The sequence below is a fragment of the Lontra canadensis genome, unplaced genomic scaffold (assembly GCF_010015895.1).
Source record: "Lontra canadensis isolate GAN:19392208 unplaced genomic scaffold, GSC_riverotter_1.0 scaffold93, whole genome shotgun sequence".
Lineage (NCBI taxonomy): Eukaryota > Metazoa > Chordata > Mammalia > Carnivora > Mustelidae > Lontra > Lontra canadensis.
The window spans coordinates 6,608,637-6,632,926 of NW_022631087.1; the positions used below are offsets into that span (position 1 = coordinate 6,608,637).

A 24,290-nucleotide genomic window follows, 5' to 3' on the forward strand; every position below is an offset into this window, starting at 1 on the left:
CTCCTGCCCTCTCTTGGTGGGCAAATGGGGGCGGGGATCAGACCCGCCCTCAAGGTGATAAGACAGAGCTTCTCAAGCTCCCAGGCAGCAGAAATCCCCGGGTGTCCCCATGGGCCTCCTTAGGCGTCAGTGCTCCCGAAGGAGCACTCTGCCCCGCCCCGGCCCCCAGGAGGGCCTGTCTCCTCCCAACCAGGCTCCCGGTGCCCAGTGACCAGGCCTGAGGGAAGAAAGGCCTGGGGCATGACTTCAACCCCCAGCTCTCCAGCCCTGGACACACCCCTGCATGACCTCACCCCACCAGGAAGGGATTTCACAGGAGGGACCCAGGTCCTGCAGGTGCCGCTCTGCTCTCCAGCATGAGCTTTTCCCACCCCTCCCCACTGCCCCCGTGGGACCTTCCAAGCCATCCTGGCTAAGTGAGCCCTTCCTGGCAGGAAGAAGACCAGGAATCCAGGGGCTTTGGGACAGAGTCCCAGCCCCGAGCCCCTCATCCCTGCGCTGTCACTGCGACCTCTGCCTGGGAGGTGTCCTCCTCTTTGCTCACCAAGCTCTCTGATTGGGAGAAATGGCACAGCTTTTTCCTTCTGCCCGACTCCAAAACAATTCATGGAGCACTGAGTGTCTTTATTTAAAATGTTGTGGATTTCTTGTGTTATTTTTTACAACGTTGCACTAAAATACTATTTATCTTTTTAATCTTAATTAAAATATTAATTTATCTTAATTAAATATTAATTCATTAATTCATATAAAAATTATATTAAAATTAAAAATAAAAAATAATTAAAATTTATATTAAAATATAAATTTATTAATTTATCTTAATTAAATTATTAAAAATACTTAATTAGTGGGTGTTTGGGTGCCCCTTTACATTTTCCGCCCAAGGACATGCCTTACTCGTTTTGCCTTGGCCTCTGCCCCGCTGCGCTCAGGAGGCATTCATTCATTTATTCCTCAAGGGGTCACCAAGAGCCTCCTTTGCGCCGGGACACGTGCTGGGTACTGGGCAGAGAAACATGAGCCGCTCTCAAGGCCCAGCTGGGAAAGGCAGCTGGCCACACTGAGGACTGTGGGACAGTATTGGGGCAGGGGCTGGTGCAAGACAGATGGACACCAGGGAAATCACAGGAGCAGGGCTAAAGGGGCGGGGGGGCGCTACGGAGCCCTGGGCTCTGAGCATCTCAGACAGACAGCTGCTTGCATATGGGGAACAGGTGGGGGTCCCGACACATCGCCACCGGTGATTTGCACAAGGTCACACTCTGTGAGGTCAGTCATAGAGGTGGGAGCGGAGGGGGGGGGCGCTATCTGGTATCCTCCCACCTCTCCCTGTACCCCCTGGGGGCGTCAGGGACTGCGGGAATCAACTAGCCAGGGAGCTGACTGACGGAGATGTGTAGGCGTGAGCAGGGAGCAGTACTTGTGGCCGAAGGAACATTTGCAAACTCAGTAAGGCCTAGAAGAAAAAAAAATCAATACTCTCGGTGTCCACAGTTCTCAGAAGCTGGGCAGTCTTGTGAGGAGTCACAGAAACCGGCCTGGCCTGGTGTCGCTTCCTCTTTCTGCTTCTCGGTTTCCTAACGACAACGTCAGCATAAATAGGAAGCTCCCGCGGCTCCCTGTCGCCTGGACACTCCGGCAGAAGAAGGCTCTGCTGTCCCACCACGAAGAGGTACACTCTGGCTTTCAGGGGCGGAGCAGGGGGTGTCTGGGCCGGGAAACCAAGGACAAAGAGAGCCTGGGGGTGTGGAGTGGGCAGGTGTGGCTCTGGGAGCCCAGGAGCCAGAGGGCGAGGAGACAGGCAGCGCTGCCTCCTTGCCTGAGGGTCGTGTGGGAAGGGCTGTAAGATTGTGGGGGGGCAGGGGTAGCTCACCTGCGGGGTCCACCTGTCCTGGCAGCAGGGAGGATGCGGGGTGGCGGGGTCAGGGAGGTGGAGAGCTCAGACCTCGGAGTCAGACACCTGCGTGAGTCTATGTTTTGCCATTAAAGTGTCGCTAAGATGTTGGTGGCGGTGAGAACATCCTCTCCCTGTCCCCGGTTTTCGCCTCCTGGTCTCTTTTGTCACGCAGCGAGCAAACCAGAGCTTGGTGTGGCTTTGGAAGCTCACTTTGGAAGATGAGAAAGGGCCCTGCCCCTGCGGAGGGACTATTTCCCCCCCCCTGAGAGAAAGTGTTTTGGCTAGCATACTGGACCCTGAGCCTCTGCAGCTAGGTGGAGTTCAGGCCCGGGTGTGGGTGTTCTGTACCCACGCGTGCTGGCTGGCTGGCGGGGTGCGGGGGTGGGAGCGCGGAGATGTCTAGGGGTAGCTGCGTCCCGGCATGCGCAGCTGCGTGCCTTTGCCTTGTGCATGGGAGCAGAGGTGTTACCCTGGTCACTTCGGCGGTGCGAGCCTGTGGGGCTTCCTCAGTCTGGTCCCGGTGACAAGTTGCAAATGTACAATCTTGAGTCTTCAAAGACCTTGTATCAATTTTGGATCACCGGGTTCTGATCTCGACTTCTCACCTTTCCTACTTTCTGATCGTTTTATGAAGAACGGAACCTTTCCTGTTCGCTTTTGATCACTCTTTTTCTCGTTCACCCATTCTCCTCCTGTGCCATACCCACCAATACTACAGGATAGTTATTGAGTTGTTTAATGAGCATGTTTAATACTAAGTGAATACATGGGGATCTGCTTTATCAAGTTAGAATGATCCGGAATCACGTAACACACAAGAGAACGCGTGCCAGCTTTCTCTATCCCCTGGTCCAAACGTCTTCTGAGCACGCTGCAAGTATATAGTTTTCCTTTGTACGTAAAAGGGATTATAATATACATATAGCTCTATGACTTATTTTTTCACCTAATATGTCATTTAGGATAACGTTCCTCAATAACACAAATAGATTTAACTCATTTTTTAACCCTAAGAAATAGGCGGCATTTACTAGTAGGGGTAAACCACAGGATACCCCATCCGTTACTGATAGACATTTAGGTTGTTTCTAATTTTTCCACACCTGCAAAAAAGTATTTCTTCCTCAGCCTGCATGCCTAGAAGCAAAATTGCTGAGCAAGAGTTTGTATTTAAAAATTTAATAAATATTGTCATATCGTCCTCAAAGTAGTTGAATTGACATATACTCCCACAGTCTTGTATAAAAGTCAGTTTCTCTTTAGATGATCAGTCTTTAAACGGTGTCCAATGGGTGGATGAAAATTATCAGGATTCTTGCTTGAATTTTTCCTTTCCCTGATTATGGGTGAAGTTATGACTCTGTCATATATATTCTTGGCCATCTTAGCTCCTTTTCTGAAATGAATGGAGATGTTCTGTCCATTTTCTTATGGTTCTTTGCCTTTTACATATTTACTGTTGTAGTGGCTCATTTATTAGGTATCTTAACAGTGTATTTACATATGTGTTAAATATGTTTCCAGGTTATCACTTGGCTTTTTTTTCTTCACCATGTTTAAGATATCTTGTTTCATATAAAAGTGTGCTAGTTTCTTCTCATATTTATCTTTGTTTTTCTTTATGCTTTTTGGATTTGGTGTCTTCTTCAACCCCTAAGGTTAAGGAAATACTTATAATGCTTTAATCATTTTAGTTCTGACTTTTAGGTCTTTAATCCACCTGGTATTTGGAGGGGTGGGTAATCTGTGAAGTGTGTAAACCTGGCGATTCACAGACCTGTACCCCTGGGGATAAAAATATACTATATGTTTATAAAAAATAAAACTAAAAAAAAATTATCAGCTAACTGTCTCAATGTCATAATTATGAGTATGTAGTCTGTCCTTTCCTCCATGATTAGAAATGCCACTCTTACCTCCCAAATTCCTGCTTGGTTATTTTCCTTACTGTTTTCCATTCCATCTGTTTGGGATTACATTCCCATTATTTTCCTGGCTAATAGAACCCATCTCTCATGTTTGGTTTGTTATCATCTAGAATCAGTTTGTCACGCACATTAAAAATCATTTTGGAGTTTTGATTTAGATTGCATCGAATTTAGAGATTATTGGGGGGTGGATCGACCTCTGGAGATGGCAGTAATGGGCAGCCTTCCCCTATTTGTTCCTTTGATCAGAAGAACACAAACATTTTCCTTTTGACTCTGACATCACTACAGATTTATAGTAGATGCCCAGAAATGCCAGTATTCCCTTCAGTGCCTTCTTTGTCAAGATTCATCTGTTTGTTTGTTTCATCTGGAATGGCTTTTGTATTATCGAATATCGAGAAGCATTTGTCAAGATAAGATATTCCTTTTTTCCCTTTTAATCTGTTTTTATATTTCTTTTAATCATGAAGAGATTTCTTAATGGCTCTTCATCTGTGTCTGGAATAATCCCCATGTGGCCATGATGTGTTCTTCTTTTAAAAGTCTTTGTCAGATTGTTCTGTGACATTCTTTTCATCTGGAATGAATTTGTGTTTTGCTTTTTTTTTTTTTTTTTTTTTTTCCTGTTTTTTTTCCTATCATTAAGGTTCTTCATGGTTTGGGAATTTTGGTGTGCATGTTTGTTTTGAGTGAAAAGGTGCTTGCTTTTTCTCTTCTCTTTTCTCCCTCTCCCTCCTTCTCCTGGCTTTTCCTTATCAGTCTTTTGCTCCCATGCTTACCTCTCACTCTTAGTGGGTTTTAACACTTACATTTTTAACACATGTATTTAATGCATATTTTCCATCAGCTTTTGGGTATAATAAACATACATTGTGCTTTTCCAAAGAAGACACGATCTTTAGCTTAGCAAGCTTTCAGTTCTCCTCTGCTTTCCACCCCTAATCTGAGAGCCAACTCCCACATTAAGATCATCTGTGTTTTACTTCAATATAGTAATTGTGAATTTACTTATTTTCACTTTATAAGTAACAATTCTTTACTTAGTTTAAGTTTTACTGCATTCTTTTCTTACTAATTTCAGTATCATACACTTTTTGGACAATTTCTTTTTTCCTGAAATGCATCCTAGAGTAATTGTGTTCCTCAGAAAAGATCTGAAAATTTTCCTTGTCCTTACATTTCCAAAATGTGTTTTTCTGACCTTGAGCGTCAGTGTAACTTTGACTTTTTCAATGATTCTAGATTTTAAACATATTGCCCCTCAGTGTTTTTGAGACATCATTATCTACTTAGAGTTCAGAGTCACTTGTGAGAAAATCTGGCCAACCTGACCCGTTGAAAATAATGTTTGTTTCCTTCTGGAAACTTCTCACAGTATCCTTTTATTCTTGGATGGCCAAAAGTTTACCAGCATGTGACTGAGCATGGCACTATTAAAAATGGAGTTTACCCTCCACTCAGTGGACTGTTGTCTCCTTTAAGCCCTGTGAAGTTTTCTTCTATTTCCATTTGCATCTGTTTGGTCTCCAAACAATGGTGGCTTAACAGTATGGAAGTTTATTTTTTTTCTCACATCAAGAAAAAAAAAATCTCAAAGATGTCCAGATGTAAGCACTCTCAGGCTGGTGTGGTTGCTCCACAGTGACAAGAAGGATCCAGGCTTTGCTCTTTCTCTGTTGCATAAGGCTCCATCCTCAAGGTAACCATATGGTCTCAAACAGCTTCTGGAGCTCCAGCCATCACTTCCAAGTTGTAGGCTGGGAAGAAGCTGGAGAGGCAGGAGGGCAAATGTGGACCCTCCTACCTGAGCCAACTCCCTTTAAGAAGCCTTTTCTGGAAGGCGCAACCAATGTTTCCACTCACACCTCCTTGGACAATATTTAGTGATGTGAACACACCTAGCAATAGAAGAGAATAGGAAATGTAATCTTTTATTCCATGTAGCACCAAACCCAGCTGAAACCAGAATTTCTTTTACCAAGGAGGAAGGGAACAGCCCAGGAGAGGACACTGTCTGCTGCATGGTTTGCAAGTTTAATATGATTTAACTTCTTATATTTAAATTTGTAATTAACCTGGTATTTGGGGATGGTGTGGAGTAGAGAGTTAGGTGGATATGTTTTACAATGTTATTCAAGTATTTTAGCACTTCTTATATTCCATCCATCACATTGATTCATGAATTCTCCATCATGTAGTACATTCTTGGGGAGAATGGAATTGCCTGGTCCGTGTGTCTATTGATCTATCGTGTGTATGTCCAACACACTGCTTTACTTACCAAATCTTTGAAATAAATTTTGCTATTGGGGAGAACCTCCTCATTTTTATAAAAACTCATTAACTGTCCTCACGTATATTTCTTCTTCTGAGTTCCTGCAAAAAACATCATGTTAAATTTTGTTTGGAATTGTATTAAACCTCTCACTTATTTTAGGATTACTCGCTCTTTTTACATATATAGTATTTCTACTTGTGGTAAGACCCAAATAGAAGCTCTGGGTTTTTAGGCTAGTCCCAGATAGACAGAGCAAACTGGGCCAGCCACAAGGACTTGTATCCCTCCCCGTGGCATTGCCCCCACCTGAAGGAGCTGAAATGGACAGTCTCTTTCCCCAGCTCCACACAAACCTCCTCTTCTTTCCTGAGCCTCTTTTTGTTGTGGTTATTAGATTTTATTTATTTATTTATTTGAGAGAGAGAAAGAGAAAGCCCATACACGAGCTAGGGGAGGGGCAGAGGCGGGAGGGAGAAACAGATTCCCCGCTGAGCCCAACTCCGGGCTCAATCCCAAGTCCCTGAGATCATGATCCGAGCTGAAGTCAGATGCTTAACCAACTGAGCCACCCAGAAACCCCTTTCCTGACCTTTTATCGGACTGACCGCTTTATAAACATCACCGCATTGGGTTCTTCTCATGTGACACACATGTATTTGTACCCACATTATTGGTGCAGAGAACAACGTTCAGGTGCATTGGTGGGTCAACCCAGGCTGCTGGCATGGGAGGGGCAGAGCCTGTGCTGAAGGTCAAGGTGGCTGCATCCAGAGCTGTGTTTTTCCCAGTAAGACAGCTGCTGCTGCTGCTGTGTGTGTGTGTGTGTGTGTGTGTGTGTGTCTGTGTGTGTGTGCATCTTGAAGTTTCAGACAGTCTTACAGGGGGAAAAGGAACCACTGTCCTCTGCTCTCCTCTCCTGGGTACTTCCCAGGGCTACACAAAATGAAAAGAGGAAATCCCCAACCTTCTGCAGAGAAAAGGGAACAGGCATTCTGAGGGTAATGTGGGAGGGATGACAGTAAATGGAGGGAGGGCGGGACAGCACCAGGCCCCGAGAGTGTGCGCGCCCAGTGTTGAGCACAACTGGGATCCCAGCCAGGGGAGGACACTGTGGACATCGTGCTCTGTGATTGCTCTGAGCAGATCAGGTCGGGGGCCCTGAGGGAACTCAGAAGAGGGCTCCCTCCCAGGTCTTCCAGTTGCGAGGGGGTTGCACGGGAGTTCCTGGGGCACGACCAGGTGGGGATCCACTTCTGCAGAAGCCATCAAATGCATCTCCCTCACGGTCATGCCCTAGGCACTGAGGCTAAGTGGAAAGGACCGCCCTGGGTGCCAGGCTGAGGTGGGAGGGGGTGCTGGAACCCACGCATCACTCCTGGGTTCACCCTGTAACATGGGCCAAGTCCCTGGGCTATAGGATGGGAGGGGCCAGCTCTCAGCTCATGTCTCTTCTGCCGGCAGAGTCCCAGAGAGAGGATTCACAAGAGCCGGGGACATGGGTCTGGCCTGGCCTCCAGCGGAGGAAGAAGCCAAGATTCCAGGCCAATAAGGACCCCAGCCCCTGCCCAGCCCTGAATCCACTTGTGCCAGCCACCTGCTTGCCCAGAGCTGCCTGAGAGATGGTTGTGTCCTGGGGCCTGCTTCCTGTTGTCTTGCTGGCTCTGTTCTGGGGGCCCGGCGTGGCAGGGGCCCATGGTGAGCTCTGTTGCTTCCTCCCCTTTCCTGGCCCCTCCTCACAGCCAGTCCTTGAACAAGGTCACCCCCACATGCCCTCCCCGGGCCCCGAAAGCCCCCAGGCCCCTCCCTCCCTCATTTTCCTCCTCCCTGATCCTCTCGGATGTCCCCCTACCCGTTTCTGGATTCTCACTCTTCTCCAGCCTCCCGAAGGTTCATCTCTGCTTGGATAGCTTCTCTTCTCCTCTGGCTTTCGAGGCTTCTCCCGTCCAGGCTGGCCGTTCCAGCCTTATCTCTGTCCCCATCTCACCCCACTCTGCTCCTCCGATGGCCTTGACCAGTTGCCTCCTTTGTGCCTTCATTCCTTGGGGACCTCAGACTCGTGGTCTTTGCCTGCGTCGGTCCCAGCACCCTCCTCCTTCTCAGATGTTCCTCTGGCTCCTGAGTCCCCCAAGTCCCCTCCCCAAGGGCCCCCAGAGAACATGACTTCTCCGATAACCCTGAGAACCACATTCCCTTTCCCAGCCACGAGGCCCTGCTGCTGACCAAGAGACCCGGCCAGGGAGGTCCCACGGGGCTCTGCCATGCTCACTCTTAGGGGTGGTTTTGTGCCCCTCCTCCCAGCTGTCCCAAAGGGTCCTGGGCCTGATGTATGTGTCCCTTGTGGGGTGGGAGGGAGACCCTGCGCCAGGAGCAGGGCACAGCAGGGGCTCAGGAAATGTGCTGCACCTGCAGTAGAATGTGGTGCTTCTCTCCGGACGGGGGAGTCCACAGCTGGAGCCGCGGACACACAGAACCTCTGGCCCCCTCGGGGCCCCCAGGGAGCTCTGCCTAGCAGTTGGGAGCCCCTGGAGCACTCTGAGAAACCTCTCCCCAGCTCTGGGCACCCCCAAGGCGCCAAGAGGGCAGGTGACAAGGGACATCAGGAGGAGAGAGATGTGACTCCCTTTGTGCCTCTCCCTGGGCAGAGACTGTCCCACTGCAGACCCTGAGCTGCTACAATGACTACAAGAGCCTCATCACCTGCAGGTGGGCAAACACTCAGGACGCCCAGGGGCTCATCAACCTGACTCTCTACCGGAGGCTGAATGAGTGAGTGACACCAGAGCCCAGGGGCCGGAGTGCAGGGAGGGATGCGGCTCTGTGGGGCTGTGCCAGGGGTGGGGGAGGCCACACAGAGGTCAAGGATGGGGAGGCCCCAGCCCTGGCCCTGACCCGGGCCCAGGAGCTCCTGCTCCATTAGGCAGCCTTCCGGGCCCAGGTGCTGGTGTCCGATATCGGGGTTTGGAGAAGAGGCTTACGCATTAACATTGCTGTTGAAGGGATGGCGATAATCTTATAGCATCACAATTGAACGGACTTACCCTGCAAAAGCCGATATCAGATGCTCCTCCCTGTGAGGAGGACAGGACAAAGGATAGATGCCCCAGTTCACAGACACACAACCTTGAGGCTGCGGAGAGGACGTCCCTCTCCCAGCCACAGGACGGCTGAGCGGCAGAGTGGGGACCAGTGCCCTGTGTCCGGTGCGTGGGGGACTGGCCTCCACGTCTCTCCAAGGCCCTGCTGCCTCCCGAGTGTGGGTTTTCTCCTTCTCCTTCACGTGGTCTCTGCGGTATATGCCATTTGGGAAGATTCCTCACACTGTCTTGGGGTCTGGGGACAGTCTAACTCACCGTAATAGAAATAATTAAATGGCTAGCATCTCAGGTGCAGGGAGACCCCGTGGAGGCCAGCCCTGGGGAGGAGTAGCTCCTCACACCCACAACAACACCCCCCAGCTCTCTCTCCCACGCTCCTGGGAGCTCACTTTCCCGTCTCCATCCTCCTCGCCCACCTCCACCTCCCTACTTTGTTGTGGCCCACTTCCTCCTGCATGGAGACTCGTGCTCCCAGAATAGGGGCTCCCGGCCCCCTCTGTGCTCACACCGCCCGCCCACCCCCTCTGCCACCTCCCTGGGTGCTCCCTGCAGCGAGTTCCCACCCCAGACCTGTCTATAGCTGCACCCGGGCTTCCCACCTCTCTTGCTGCTTGAGAACACCACAGCCACCCCAGTCCCCGCTCTTCCTGTGCCATCGACAGGCCCTCTCCCGGGGTCATTCTTGATCCCTGAGCAAATGTATCCTGGCCCCCACTTACACCTGCCAACAAGGGCTGACGCTCTGGAGGGGCCTCCAGACCCCCATCTTCTCCAGCAGGGGCCATCCTCTGCCTCCCTTTGAGGCCACCCTCCTCCAAAGAGCTGTCTAGACCCACAGCACCCCGGGTCTTTCCAGTCATTCTGAACCCACTCCCCTGGGCTTCTGCTGCCTCCATCAGGCCACCCAGACTGCTCCTGCCAAGGCCCCAAGGCCCTCCCTGCTGCTAAATCTCCATGTCCTCCCTTCTTGACCGTCCTCCCTCCTTGACTGAAGGCAGCACCTGGCATAGACAGACCCTTCATGCCCCCACAACACCTCCATGTCCCAGCTTCCAGCCACCACACTCCCCCCTCTCCTTGTGTCTCCCCTGGCTTACCTTTTCTGTCTCCCTGTTTGCTCCCTTCTTCTGTCTCCAACTCAAAGGGTGAGATGCGCGGGGGTTCATCCTTAGCTCTCCCCACTGGTATATCATGATCCAGGGGGCAGAGCCTAGCCTAGCCTGCCAGCCTAGCCTGAGGCTGAGCACTGGTGACTTTCACACTCTCACCAGCCCCACCTGCCCCCAAAGCCAGGCCCGCAGGTGCACCTGTCTCCCCACAGGTCCTTAGGGAAAGGCGTCTTCCACCCCCAGTGCTCTACACCAAATTCCTGCCCTGCCCCCAACAGGGCTCCTGGCTCATCCCCATATCCCGCGTCACTAAGCAGGGGCTCCAAGAGGTTCCAACCCAAAAGCTGGGAGGTGTGTTCCTTCACCTCCTTTACCACTGTTAGGTCCATGATCAAAGGAGCAAGACTGATACAAAGCAAAGGTCAAGCAAAGCTTTATTTCGCGCCAAGCATCGAGAATCAAACCAACAGGTGGGGGCCGCCTCTTACAAAGAGGCTACTCCTCCCTGCCTTACCGACTAACTTTTATAGAGCAAAGGCCATGTGGATGAGCCTGGCCACACACAGGTGGCCAATGAGATTGCAACACACAGAGAAAACTGCACAGTCATCCTAGGTCCCACACGGGTGGCCAATTGAATTTCAATTTACCCTAGTAGATATTTGAACTGGCCTATCACCTTGGTGAGAATTGGCGCCTGAAAGTCGGGCCCACTCTCCTTGGTAGCTAGGGAGACAGTTTGCGCGCCCCACTGATTGGATGTCTCCACCTGACCTGACGCACCCTTATATCTGGGCTTTGCTACCTGGGATTGGTTTCCCTGACTTGCTTTTAAGTAAGTTCCTCTGGGAGGGGCAGGGTCAATCTAAGTTTACTGCATAAACAACAAAATGGCTCCCTCTGGCTAAGTAGGCCCTTACACCACCTTTCCTTCCCCACCCATGCCTCTAATCCACCAGCAAATGCCGTTGACTTCATCTTTAAATAGAATGTGGATCTGGCCAAGGCTAACATCTCCAGTCTGGTGTGAACCATTTCCTATCACTTGGATATTCTAGAAGCCTCCTACCTGGTCTCTGTTTCCAAGACGACCACCCTCCCCCAAACCCAATCTATCCACCATCCTCTATCCTAGAGGAAGCCTTTCAAAATATATATCACGCTATGTCACTCCGTTGCTCATAGCTACATTTTCCCCATTTTCTCCAGATTCTTTAAATTCCTCTTAAACCTTGCTGCCTGTCACCTTGCTCTACTGGTCTGCTCCGTCTCCCATCCTCCAGGACTGCACTCCATGCGCACTGGGTAACTGCCTAGTCATTCAATGCTCCCAGCCTGTGCCTGCCCCAGGGCTTTTGCACTTGCTATTCCCTTTATCTGAACTCCCCTTTCCCCAGGATGTGCATGGCTCCCTCCCTCACTTCAAGTTTCTGCCCCAAAGTCACCTTTTCTATGAGGCTTTCCCTGTCTCCTCTGTTTGAAATCACACCCCCACCCCTGCCCTTCTGACTTCCTTATCTCCCTGACCTGCTCTATTTGTCTGTGAAGTTTGCTCCATTTGACACATGACATATTTTATTAAGTCATTTCTCATGTGTCCCCTTGGCCCTGGACAGAGCCTCGAACACCGTGATTGCTTGGTGTCATTTGTTGAGTGAGTGACTCTCCCACGCTGTGGGCTAACCACATTGTCTCCTGGCAGGGACCCTCCAAAGCCAGTGTCCTGTGATCTCAGTAATGAGACGGCCTTGGTAGACTACCCCTGTTCTGGCTGTGTGTCCAGAAGATGTGTCATTCCGTATGAGTTTTTCGTTATTGCTGACAGAGACTACTTCTCATTCCGACCAGACCGGCCCCTGGGCACCCAGCTCACCATCACTCTGACCCAGCATGGTAAGGCCTGGGGTCCCCAGATGAGGGTGGCCCCTCCATGGGTGGTCACCCGCAGAAGGGCCAGGGGACGAGAATCTTCAAGGGGTGGAGATACTGGCTTGGGGGTGGGTTTGATCTCTGAGGAGAAGAGGCTATGGTCTTCCTATGATGGTGGCATTGGAGCGACAATGTGAGGAACCCCTGGCCAGTGGCACCTCCCTTGGCCTGAGCTGCCCCACCACCTGCAGCAGTGAAGGCTTCCCTTCCAAAACAATCCTTCCTATTCAGGTAGAAACCTTATCACTTGAAAGCACTCATCACCATCTAGTCTCATCCAATGCCTGCAACAACCCAGTTTTAGATGAGGTGATTAAAGCCCAGAGAGGTCATATAACTTTTCCAAAGTGCCACCCCTGAGCAGTGGTGACAATGACAGGCGAGTGAGGGCACCAGGTGTCCACAGCAGTGCCAGAAATCAGTGCTCTTGGGTGGATGTCTATGATCATTTTATTTAAATAGTTAAGCTTCGTTTGACTGCCTGTTAAACAGAAATATAACCAGCACTTCGATCTCGTTAATTCAATTATATCTATGCTCAGGATGAGCCTAAAATAGAGATGGTCTTTGGAATTCACTTGGTAAGAATCCTACGGATGGCTGGCTTTTAGGAAACACTGCCCAATATTATTTAATCATTACTCTAATGCATGGTGTCATGCCCTACTTTTCTTTTTTCCCCCATTTCTCTGATAATGAAATGGAACTGAGAAAAGAGGAACTAGCCCAAGGCCACTTGGATGCATGTGTCTGACATAGCGTCTCAGGTCCCAAACACCGGGCAGCCTGTTGCACCTCCAAGTGTCAGATAGAGAGGGGGCTCCGGCCTCTGCTTCCTGCCTGTTTTCCTCACAGCAGCGCAAAGCTGTTGCACAAAGAGGAGATGGGTTAGGCCATGGTGAATTCATTTCAAACAGGGTCTCAAAACGTGTTTGATGGATGAGAAAAGGCTCCATCTTGGTGGGGCTGAGAGCCTGCAGAGAGGCAGGAAGCAGCGGAAATTGAAACACAGATGGATGCCATGTGCTGAGGGGCAGTGGGCGAGGAGACTCTGGGGGTCAGGACAGGCTTCCCAGAGGAAAGAGTTTTGCAGGGAGATCTGAAGAGTGAGTGGGAGGACAGAACAGGAAGAGGAAACAGTGTGCACCAAGGCTGGGAGACGGGAAGGCAAGGCAGTGTGGGAAAACCATCAACCATTGTATCCCAGGAACATCAGTGTCCAAAGGGCTGGACAGTGAGGGAAGAAGGAGAGGGGCAGTGGAGGCAGGAGCCTGACCTGGAGATGCTTCTTTGCCCTGCAAAGGGACTTAGAGGCCAACATCTAGGCAATGGAGAGCCATCGAAGGGACATGACATGATGCTGCATGGGTGACAAGATAGATGGCAGGGGATGATGGGATGTGGCAGGAGGCTGGGGCCCAGAATGCAAACTAAGACGCTCATTCCAGGGAGAAAGGATGAAGATTCAACTGGAACACAACGAGGGGACGGGAGCAGGGGGGCATACAATTCACAGAAAGGGTGTACACACACTTCATCCACTAATCTGTTCTCTGGCTGAGTGACCACATGCACCAGCAAATCAGTGAACAAGCCGGTCAGCGTCCCTGCCCCGTGAAGCTGGTGGCCTCATCACAGGGAAGGTGTCAACTTAGAAATAGGGGAGGGAGTGTGGTGTTTGCCTCCTGGAGTGCACGTTCAGCAGGGAGGTCAGTTCTAGCCCGAACCATTTTGGCAATGAATCAGGGAGGCTGGTCGGTGCTGGGCAAGGGGACAGGGGTGCATCTGACCGCTCTGAGACCCCCACACATGGAGGTCTGGGACATTTCACTTCCTCTCTCAGGTCTCCACCTGAGAAATGAGCTAGCAGTGTAAAATCTCTCAGGTCGGGTGAATAGGTTTTTCCTTGCATTCCCGGTTGGTCCAATTTTTTTTAGGAGCTTCTAGAGCTCCACACTGAGAGGGATTCCCACTCCCTGACGGGCTTAGGGGCTAGGCGGGCAGGGACTGATGAGCCTGATGGAGGGTTCGGGTGGAGGGACTAAAGATGGGGTGCCCTGTATCTGCCATTCCGGCATTAAGATTTCTCTAGGTGCTCCAGCGCTGCCATGTTCAACGTCCAGCACAGAACATTTACATCTTGTTTGGAGTCATTGAATTTTTTGTGTTTGAAAGTCACCCCTCAGCATTCAGACCCAGAAGCTTCACGAAGGAGGGAGCCAGGTCATTCTTGAATGAATATGCTCACCCAGCAGACAGATGTTTGCTGTTGGCTGACAGAATGGTTCCTTGAAACTTCTCTGAAGGTTGCCTGTTCATGTATTCATTCAACGTTCACTCAGTTTGTCCCCAAATTCCCTGAACCACTAATCTCAGGCCATGGGGACAGAGAAGGGCGTCAAAGTCCAAACCCTACCACCCACGAGCTCCTGACTACTTGCAGGGGCAGACATGGAAACGCATGAATGGACCAGGGTTGTAAGGACAATACAATGGGCTATAGTAGGACAGGAAAAGGATTGGGGGATTCTGCCCAGGGGAGGGGGGTCCAGGAAGGTACTAGAGGAGGAGACATTTATGCTGGGCTCTGAGTGGTGCAGGACCCTCGGAAGGTGGAAAGGGAAGGAGGACCGCGAGAGGGAGGGGGAGTAACATGAGTCACAGCGCCCTCTGCTGGGAAGGGGGGCGACACAGGCTGCACAGTGGGCTGTGGGGACAGGTGGGGACAGGTGGGGACAGGTGGTTCCTTTGGGAGACTATTGCCAGCCCTTCATGGAGCTTATGTGATATGCACACAGCTTTTGTTCATGTTCACAGTGAACCCAGACAATTTTGCAGGTGAAGGGCCTGAGGTCCACAGAGGAAAAGGGTCTTGTCCAAGGCCACTCAGCTGGTAGGGACAGCACTTGGCCTGGAGCCCATCTGCCCACCACACAGAAAATGCCGCCCTACCATCACCCAGCCCCTTAAAGGCCCTTCCCTCCTCCTTCCTCCAGTGCAGGCCCCGGCACCCAAGGACCTCCTGATCAATACTACCAGGGAGCGCTTCCTGCTGACCTGGACAGTGGCCCTTCCGGATTCCCAGAGCCACTGGCTGTCCAACCTGGAGTATGAGGTGGTCTACAAGCGGCTTCAGGACTCCTGGGAGGTCAGGACCATGGCCAGCTCCGCCCCACAGCCAAGGGACCAGATCCAGCCTGAACCTGCTCCACTGACGGCTCTCTCCCCACAGGAGGCCTCCACCCTCTACTTGAACTCCTCTCAGGCCGTCCTGGAGTCAGAACACCTCATTCCCAGCAGCACCTACGTGGCCCGAGTGCGCACCCATCTGGCCCCCAGCTCAGGGCTCTCGGGGCGGCCCAGCCAGTGGAGCCCGGAGGTCCGCTGGCACTCGCAGACAGGTAGCATGGTCAAAGTTGGGGCAGCACCCTTCTGAGGGGAGGGCGGCTTGTCCAGCTCCTGGGAATCTGCTGCAGGATTCCACCAGTCTCCTGTGTCGTGTTTAGAATCCCTTCGCTGGGCCGACTCCATCCGGGCCCCGAGCTCTGCACACCTTCCAGCTAGGAGCACTTATGGTGACAATGACAGCAGCCTTATGAGCGGCTCTGTCTTCCTGAGGGCTGTGCTCCCTGGGGACCAACCAGCATCACTGTGTCGAGGCCCTGAGCCCTGAAAAAAGATGCTGTCCCCATTTTGCCCAGGGGGGTGTGAAGGGTCACGGAATTCACTCACTGAGCTGGCAGGTCCAGGCTGTGTTGAAGCTTGAGTTTTCCTGGGGACGAAGCCCATGATCTCTCTGACATGAGGTTCCTGCTAGGCCCCCCAAGAGTAAAGGAATGAATGCAGGAGGGGATGAATGAAGGACTGTCTCCCCTCTCAGGGGACAAGGCCCAGCCCCAGAACCTCCAGTGCTTCTTCGATGGGGCCGCCGTGCTCAGCTGCTCCTGGGAAGTGAGGTCCGAGGTGGCCAACTCAGTCTCCTTTGCCCTCTTCTACAAGGCCAGCCCCAGCGCAGGGTGAGTGTCCCCTTCCTCCCTCCCCTCTTCACCACCTTGCCCTCTCGAGGCCTCCCCTGACTCTGGGGGCCCCAGAAGAAGCCACACCCCTCCCATGGCCCCTGCCTCCCTCTGCCCTCACCTCCACCGTGATCCTCAGGGAAGAAGAGTGCTCCCCAGTACTGAAGGAGTTGCTCCCCGGCCTCTACGTCCAGTACCGATGCCAGATTGCCGTGCCCGACCCCAGGAAGGACAGCCGGTACACCATCTCCATTCGGCCAAAGGAGGAGGAGAAGTTTATAAAAAGCTCGGAAAACAGTGAGTCTGCCCTCCAGCCTTTGGCGCAAGTGCTCCTGCAGTGGTCCTGTCATCTGTGTCCCCCACATCCACTCAGGGCTCCTGATGGCCCACTCTCCAATTCTGTCTCTGTCAGTAAAACGCAGTCCAGTGACCAAAGGGAGCAAAAGTGATTCAAATCTCTTCTTGAAGCAGTCAAGATGCAACAATCCGACAATGACAATGGCAAATAGTATGAAGGAAGCTTCAACGGATAGTCCCCACAAACAAATCTTTAAAACCCATTTCCCCCTTTCCTTTAGCTCTGCTTTCCTGTTGGGCCGCTCTGCAGCCCCTCCTGCCAACCACACACACCCCTGGTCCTCCCACTGAACTTTCCCTTTCCTTCCCTGATTGGATTTTTCTCTCTCAGGTTCCCAGAGTCCTCTGCCAATGGATCTTTTCCGTCTTCAAGATAACTGATCTAGGAAGGACTTCTTCAATCGGGGGCTAGACTATGTGCAAAGAAATTGTAATTCCTTGCAGAATCCTATCCCCTCTTGTTCTAAAGTAGCAAAGACCTCATGCAAAGGAGGCTCCTGCATGGCATCCCGGGACCCCAGGCTCTTCCACCCAGTCTGGAATGTGTGCAGGAGGCCACATAGCCCCTCTGTCTCTGTCACCTGGTTGGAATCCACCAGTCACCCTAGGGTTCTGCAGTCTTTTCCTCCACCACTTGTTAGCTGCCTGTCCTTGGTGGGTGACCTAATCGTTCTGGGGCCCAGTTTTTCCATCTGTGAATTGTGACAAATGAACAGGACCCACCACATAGCAGATCTGTTAGAATCAAGTGCAAGGATTCCTGCAGACAGAGTCTGTGTGACAATGCCTACAACATACTTAATGATGTGGCAGGGAACCAATTATTGGTGTTTTTATTTTTTTACTTAAACGCGAGGAGTAACCCACGCTTTGGGTGACCTCACCGAAAGACAAGTGTATCTCAGCATCTGCCCAGAGAAGGGATGCTCAGGTCCAAGTGGACAGTATGGGGAAGTGGGGGGTCCAAGGACCCTGAGATGGGCTGGACCCCGTTGGAGAGAGCACCTGTGACCAACATGGAATGAAAAGAGTGTTCCATCAGAGGCATGTTAGGAACAATGTTCCCTAAAGGTTTCCCTCCCTCTAGTCCAGATGGCTCAGCCGACACTCAATGTGACCAAAAGCAGAGATGGCTACACCCTGCACTGGACGGCACAGGAGATGTTCTACAAGCACATAGGTCACACCTTCCAGGTCCAGTACAAGAAAGCTACAGCCTCAAGGGAGGTGAGGACCTCATGCCTGGGAAGGGGCCTGTACTGGGGTGGAGGGAAGGGTGGGGTGAGGAAACACACACGAGAGCCCCCACCTGCCAGGTGCCTGGCTCCCAGCAGGGGACCCATCAGAGGAAGCTACTGAAACTCAGCGGTCATGACCCTGTGCAGTTGGCTGGTCACTGTCTCCTTCCTTGGTGAAGGTCTAAGGCTCACAGAGGTGATATGACATGGCCAGAATGAACTATAAGACCCTGAACTGTGAAAGGGATGCAGACATCAGGGCTTGGAGGGCAGAGAGACGAGCTGGATGTCAGGTTTTCCAAAGTTACCAGGCGACTCTTCAGAGAAGTCTTCTCTGGAATGCAACTGTGCGGCCACTCCGAGCCCAGCTGCTCCTGATAAAGCAGGCAGGTCCCCAGGCCAAGGTTCTGTCTCCGGCCCACATCCTTAGGCAGTCTTAGGGTCTGTGTGCAGAACCTGGGGCTTCCCGTGGCCCAAGTCAGAAACTTCGGAGCCAACCACAGAACCTGCAGCCCGGAAATAGGGAAACTGAAGCCAGGATCGGTGTGGTCAGTGGGGGAGCTAGGAGTGGGGCCCCCAGAGTCCAGTCATGCTGCACAACATTCCTGGGAAGGCCATAACTGGGGTCCAGGCTGTCCCTGAGGAGCTGGGAGGTTGGGGGGTTGTCTCAGAGTAAGACTGGGACATGATGTGTCCTCAGGATTTCCGGGCCTCGGTGTTGTCCTAGGTCACAGGGATGGCAATCCCCAGTCCCACCCAGGGTGCTGACCTCTGTGAGCCCTGGGGTAGGGCCCTCCGTGGGGGAAGGGGGGACTTACCCAGACCTGGGGATGCAGCTGCAGCTGGGGACTGATGAGGCAGAAAAACTGGGGCCCTGAGGTGGGAGGGGATTGGGGCTGTGCCGCCACACACCAGCAAGTTGCCTCGGCCTCAGCACACCTGCTCACTCACCTGTGCCCTCAGGAGAGCAAGACAGAAACCCTCCAGAATGCCCACAGCATGTCGCTGCCACCGCTGGAGCCCTCCACCAGGTACCAGGCAAGAGTGAGGGTTAAGCCCACCCCCGGTGGCTACGACGGCATCTGGAGTGAGTGGAGTGAGGAGCTCTTCTGGGACACTGAGTGGGGTATGTCTCCTGGCCTCCACCCTCCCTTCTGGGTACAGCCCAGCTGGGCAGAGGACAAGGATAGTGTGGACACAGAAGTGTGACCCCACCCCACCTGAGTATCCTCTCTTCTGTGTGTCACTAGTCATGCAAAGTGACCCCTGGTGTGTAACACAGACTGCAGGTGAGGTCCTGAGAGCAGCAAAGAGCAGTCCTAACCATTGTTCCTCCCTCGGACTGGACCTTAGCCCTCTATTAATATGGCCCGTGGCTTCATTAGGCTTTGTGGCAGCCCTAACCTCGTGACCACTGAGCCCGAATTTCCAGTTGGTTACCATGGCAGCAAACATCACGAGCTATGGACTGAGGCCCAGCACTGGAAGGGTTTGGTCTGATTTCTTCCTGATTTTTTTTTTAAAGTAGGTTTCACATCCAGGGGAGTTCAACACAGGGCTTAAACTCACAACTGTGAGAAAGAGACCTGAGCCAAGATCAAGAGTCAGACACTTAACCGACTGAGCCACCCAGGAGCCCCAAATTTCTTAATCTCCCCCATTTCCCTGTACTTGCTGCTTCCCTTGTCCCTCACCGTTCACCATTCTGGCCACCAGGAGGCAGGTACAAGACTAGGTCCAGGAGGATGGAGGCGGTATTAGCAGCAAGGACCCAAGCCGCAGTCATCCTCGCAGGGGAGGAGTCTCAGGAAGAGGGTTACAATCAAGTGGAAAAGAGGACTGGACACCGGCCCTAAGAGAAGAGACCGAGGGAGTCCTGGAGGGGCCCAGCCTGTGAGGGGCTTGACACTGGGGCTCCCGATAGGCCTTTACACCTCCTAGTTCCTCCACCAGTTTTTTCCCATCTCTGCCTCTCCAAACCTCCCTGTTACTTGAAGCTGAAGCTTATGTGCTACCTCCTACATGAAGTCCACTGTGATTGCCATGAGATGTAGTCATTGCCCCGCCCCCTCCTGCTACTGGAAAGGATCTAACCCTCTTTGTCCTTCCTGATATGGGGAACAAAGGCAAAAGAAATAGACAAAATTAAATTTTCTTATAACCTGCCGTCTTTACCTCCCCCAGTTCCAAAGTATTTAATCAGTCACTGCTCACAGTCCCTGGGCAGTCCTTCCTCCCACGGGTCCTGTCCCTGTGCTATAATAAAAACACCTTTTTGCATCAAAGACATCGCAAGAATTCTTTCTTGGCCTTTGGCTCCGATCCCCAGGACTCTAGCATTTCCACATCACAACCCAGCACTTGAACCTTGAGTTGCAGGGGATGGGGGGGTGGACTGATTCCTTGTCCTTCTTAGCCTGCGTCTGGGCCTCCCTCCCACTCTGCACCCCTAGGAAATGAGCTTTGGGAGCACCGCGGCTGCACAGAGCAGGGTCTGGAGACTCTGCCCGGCCTCACCTCCCCTTACCTCCTCCCCCCTCCTAAGCCTCCAGCTCTGTCCTCCCCAGATGCTAATGCTCTTTTTTCCCTTCCTGGCACCCTCAGTGCTACCCATGTGGGTCCTGGTTCTCATCCTGGTCTTCACCACTGGGGCACTGCTCCCTGCCCTGCGATGCTGCGGCATGTATGGGTACAGGTAAGGGGACTCCATGACCGGTGGGGGTGCTCGGGACCCCACAGCTGGCTCGCTCTAGTCCCTGTTCCGCCCCTCCCTCTTGGGGAAACCTTGGATAAATCTCACCTTCTCCTCTGGGCCTCAGTTTCCTCTCTGCACAGGAGCGTGGGGCAGCTTCCCTGAGGTCCCTGGCCACTGTTAACCCTCTGGTATCTTTCTAGGCTGAACCAGAAGTGGGAGGAGAAAATCCCCAACCCCAGCAAGAGCCACCTGTTCCAGGTAGGATCTGGCTGCGAAGGCGGCTAGGGTGGTAGGGGCTCCTCTCTCCTGCACCGACCTCCCCGTCCCTATGTCTCCCCTGCCTTTCTGTGGCTTTGAGCGTGAAACATAGGTGGCCCCGGAAGGTGCAGGAAGCTCTCAGGGGCGGCCAACACCAGCAGGTTCAGCCCTGTCCTCCTCTGGGCACCTGCAGAGGCGCAGGACTGGCCCTGCCTGCTGGGTTCCCGTGGAGCAGGGGTAGAGTGGAACGGGGGCCTGCCGGGAGTCGGGGGGCTCAGCTAGAGGCCTGGTTCTGCAGGGGCCAGAGGGCTGACAGGAGGCAGAATGTCTTCCCCAAGGACGGACAGCGGAGCTGAGTTTTGGAGGATCCAGGGTGGCGACAGGTGGGAGAGGCCCACAGTGGGTGGACAGGACCCCTTCGCAAAGGGGACGGCGAGGGTCAGGCCATGAGCCTGGGCTCACATCCCAGATGCTGAGATGGTCATAAGGCGAGTGTCGGCATGTGGGTCACGTGGCCCTTTGGTCAGGCATGGCCAGCTTGCCTGTGGAAGAAGGTCATGTCTAGTGGGGAAGAAACTAGGGCGTGGGTGTGGAGGCAGCAACACTCAGATCTGTGGCCTTTCGAGAAGACAGTCCCCAGCCTCCGGTGCCCGAGGACCCACAGCAAGTCCCACCCCCTCTCTGGGCCTCTCCTTCCTGGTGTCAGGAGGCCAGGCGGGGCTGGTCCTGGCCTTGCTGAGACCCTTCTATGTCTGGGGGATCCCTGTATCCCCTGTGAGTCCTCCCCTCCTTCCTCCAGCTTCTCGAGAGCTCACACACCCACAGCACAAATGTCCCTTTCCTTCCCAGAACGGGAGTGCCGGCCTCCAGCTCCCAGGCAGCATATCGGGGCTCATCAGCAGGGAACCCCCGCACAAGGGGCCACAGGACAGCTTCATCCCTGGGCTGGACGGGTGAGTGTCTGGGTTCGGGATCCCTGGGAGGTAGGAGGATGGCCCCATTGTGCACGCTGGAGGCTCAGAGGAGGCAGCCTCCAGCCTGGGGCTCGGGATGAAGAGAACCAGGGAGGTTGGTTTCTCTAAAGCCAGAGGATACCAGGTGGTATCAGGAGGAACTTCTCGGATATCGGGGGAGGGAGGGCCCTACCTTGGACTTGACCCAAGGTAGAAGACTGGAGCAGGTGACCTCTCCCTGCCCTGTTGCCCAGGGAAAGTCCGCATGGGGGTGCTGATGACATGGTGGCAGGGGGAGGGACTGAAGGGACAAGGGCATGGCTAGGCATGCGTGGGCTGGGCATCCACCTGGTCCCCTGAAGCTGGACGGATGAAGGAGCCGGGGTGAGAGGAGCCACACCTGCCAGAAGACTTTGAACCAGAGCATGGAGGCTGGCAGGTGAAGCCAGCGGGGCACCGAAGGCCGGTGCAGTGCCCTCTCTTGGCTTGCTCCCCAACCTTGCCCTGCCCTGTGCCCTCCCTGAGCCCTGGGTGAGTTCAGGCCTCCCCCCAACCCCACTCCAGCCCTAGCATGAGCCGAAGTGGCAGCCCCGGGTGACCCCAATATCTCTGCGCCTGTTCTCCCCGCAGCGTGTTCCCTGTAGACTACAGACACAGCGAGGTGTCGCCTCTCACCACGGAGGACCCAAAAGATGCCTGTGAATCACCATCGGAACCTGACACGACTCCAGCCTCCTTGGACCCGTATTCAGTGGAGGTCCCTGGCCCCCAGCTAGACCCATCGGCCCCCGCGGGCAGGTCGGAGAGCCAGGCTTCCGGCTTCGACTTCAATGGCCCCTACCTGGGGGTCCCCCACAGCCACTCCTTGCCTGACGTGCTGGGCCAGCCGGCACCCCCACAGAAAGGCCTGAGCCAGAAGCCGCAGCCTCCGGGGTCCCTGGAGTACCTGTGTCTGCCCGCAGGGGGGCAGGTGCAGCTGGTCCCGCTCGCCCAGGTGATGGCCCAGGGCCAGGCCATGGATCGGGAGGGGAGCCCTGACCAGGGCGAGGAGGGGACCCCCTCCCTGGAGTCAAGGGCATGCCCCGCCCCTTCTGCGCCCGGGTTGATGGTAGGCGGTCAAGGCCCAAAGAACAGCCCCAGCCCGAAGGATGGGACACTTGCAGCTCTGCCCACTGGCTCCGGGGCCCATGAGGATGGCCTTCTGGCGTCTGGCTATGTCACCACTACAGACCTAGCAATCCCCTTGCCCACGGGGCTGCCATCTGCCTCCACAGTTCATCCTCTGCACCTGCCCACAGACCAGAGCCACAGCCTCCGTCCTGGTGTGGCTGGTGGGTCCCATGCAGTCCCAGGCCCCATGAAGCCAGAAATTGAGGGCTATGTGGATGTCCCTCCAACCCCAGGCCAGTCTTCTAAGTCCCCTCTGGGCAGTCCTGCCCTTCCTCTGGCCAGCAGCCCCGCCCTAAGCCCAGGGGAGCCCAGAGCAGAGGGGGCGCCCCCCTCCCCACACCCCGAGGGGCTCCTGGTCCTACAGCAGGTGGGTGACTACTGCTTCCTCCCTGGGCTGGGCTCTGGTCTTCTCTCACCCCAGACAAAGCCCTCTTCCCCAGGACCCTATCCTGAGATGGGGGACCCCGACCAGGTGTTCCAGGCCAAGAAGGCCTTGGGCCAGGTCATTCCCCAGATGCCTGCCATCCGGCATTTCAAGGCCCTCAAGCAGCAGGACTACCTGTCACTACCACCCTGGGATGTCGGCAGGCCTGGGGAGGTGTGCTGACACCTTCGAGGTCCTGGGAGACTGAGTGGAAGTTCTGTCTCCCCTTCCACTGGTCCCTCGCCTCATCTGCACTCCATTCTGCAAAGCTGCGTTGGGGCTTCTGAGTTGGAGCAGAGAGAGGTGGGGAAATGAGTCGGCCTCCTCTCTTCTAACTTGACCTTCAGCCAATCGATTCTCCTCTCCCCACTGCCTCCCTCTCTCTCTCACAGACAGGCGGACACAGACACGTGCACATGTTTCTTTCATGTTAACTTACTTTTAGGTTCCAAAGTATTAGAGCTTCCTGTATACCCATTCTATTTGCCCCTGATTTTTTGTTTTTTGTTTTTTGGGGGTTTTATGTTTTTTGTTTTTGCTTTCACCACTGTCTTCTTTCCCTTTCCACTGATTTATTATCTGAGTGACTTTGAGCTAAGCCCAGTCTGAGATGTCGTGTCTGGGTTGGAGCCTGTTCTGATACCAACATGTCCAGTTACATGGAGGTCTTGGGTCTGCGGCCTGGCCCTGGCAGGTGCGGACACAGACTTTGTGTGGAGAGAGGCAAGGGGCTACCCTGGCTGAGACCCCAGAGAGGGAAGGCTCAGGAGAGCTGTGCAGGGCCTGATTCTGGGCGCTCCGAGCAATGAGCATGGTAAGGGGCGTGCAAGAGGAGAGTTGTGCTGAGCTCACAGGAGCCCCCGCCCCCCCGCAACCCCAGTCTCATGGCGTGCGTTCTGCCCACTGGCTACTTTCTATGTCCTGCCTGATGGGGCCT

At 53.5% G+C, this 24,290-nt stretch overlaps 1 protein-coding gene across 3 annotated transcripts; it reads left to right on the plus strand.

Annotated features, from left to right (window-relative positions):
- The first annotated feature begins 1,376 nt into the window (after nt 1-1,376).
- Nucleotides 1,377-23,889, plus strand: CSF2RB (colony stimulating factor 2 receptor subunit beta). Of its 3 annotated transcripts, none has more exons than XM_032836581.1 (15): nt 1,377-1,675; nt 5,776-5,855; nt 7,571-7,804; nt 8,752-8,875; nt 12,016-12,206; nt 15,239-15,390; nt 15,475-15,643; nt 16,123-16,258; nt 16,398-16,555; nt 17,703-17,842; nt 18,817-18,979; nt 20,458-20,548; nt 20,749-20,806; nt 21,656-21,759; nt 22,390-23,889. In XM_032836581.1, exons 3-15 carry the CDS (start codon nt 7,729-7,731, stop codon nt 23,534-23,536), a joined length of 2,709 nt encoding a protein of 902 aa, XP_032692472.1. In that variant the 5' UTR covers nt 1,377-1,675; nt 5,776-5,855; nt 7,571-7,728; the 3' UTR covers nt 23,537-23,889. The 3 variants fall into 3 exon arrangements, with proteins under 3 accessions (XP_032692472.1, XP_032692473.1, XP_032692471.1); XM_032836582.1 differs by having other exon boundaries at nt 5,814-5,855; XM_032836580.1 differs by lacking the exon at nt 5,776-5,855.
- Nucleotides 23,890-24,290: the final 401 nt, after the last annotated feature.

Bases quoted from the DNA above. Each gene is read 5' to 3' on its own strand.
- CSF2RB (XM_032836581.1), top strand. From the start codon at position 7,729: ATGGTTGTGTCCTGGGGCCTGCTTCCTGTTGTCTTGCTGGCTCTGTTC. The intron at 16,259-16,397 runs GTGAGTGTCCCC...CGTGATCCTCAG, and splicing joins AAGGCCAGCCCCAGCGCAGG to GGAAGAAGAGTGCTCCCCAG. The intron at 20,549-20,748 runs GTAAGGGGACTC...GTATCTTTCTAG, and splicing joins TGCGGCATGTATGGGTACAG to GCTGAACCAGAAGTGGGAGG.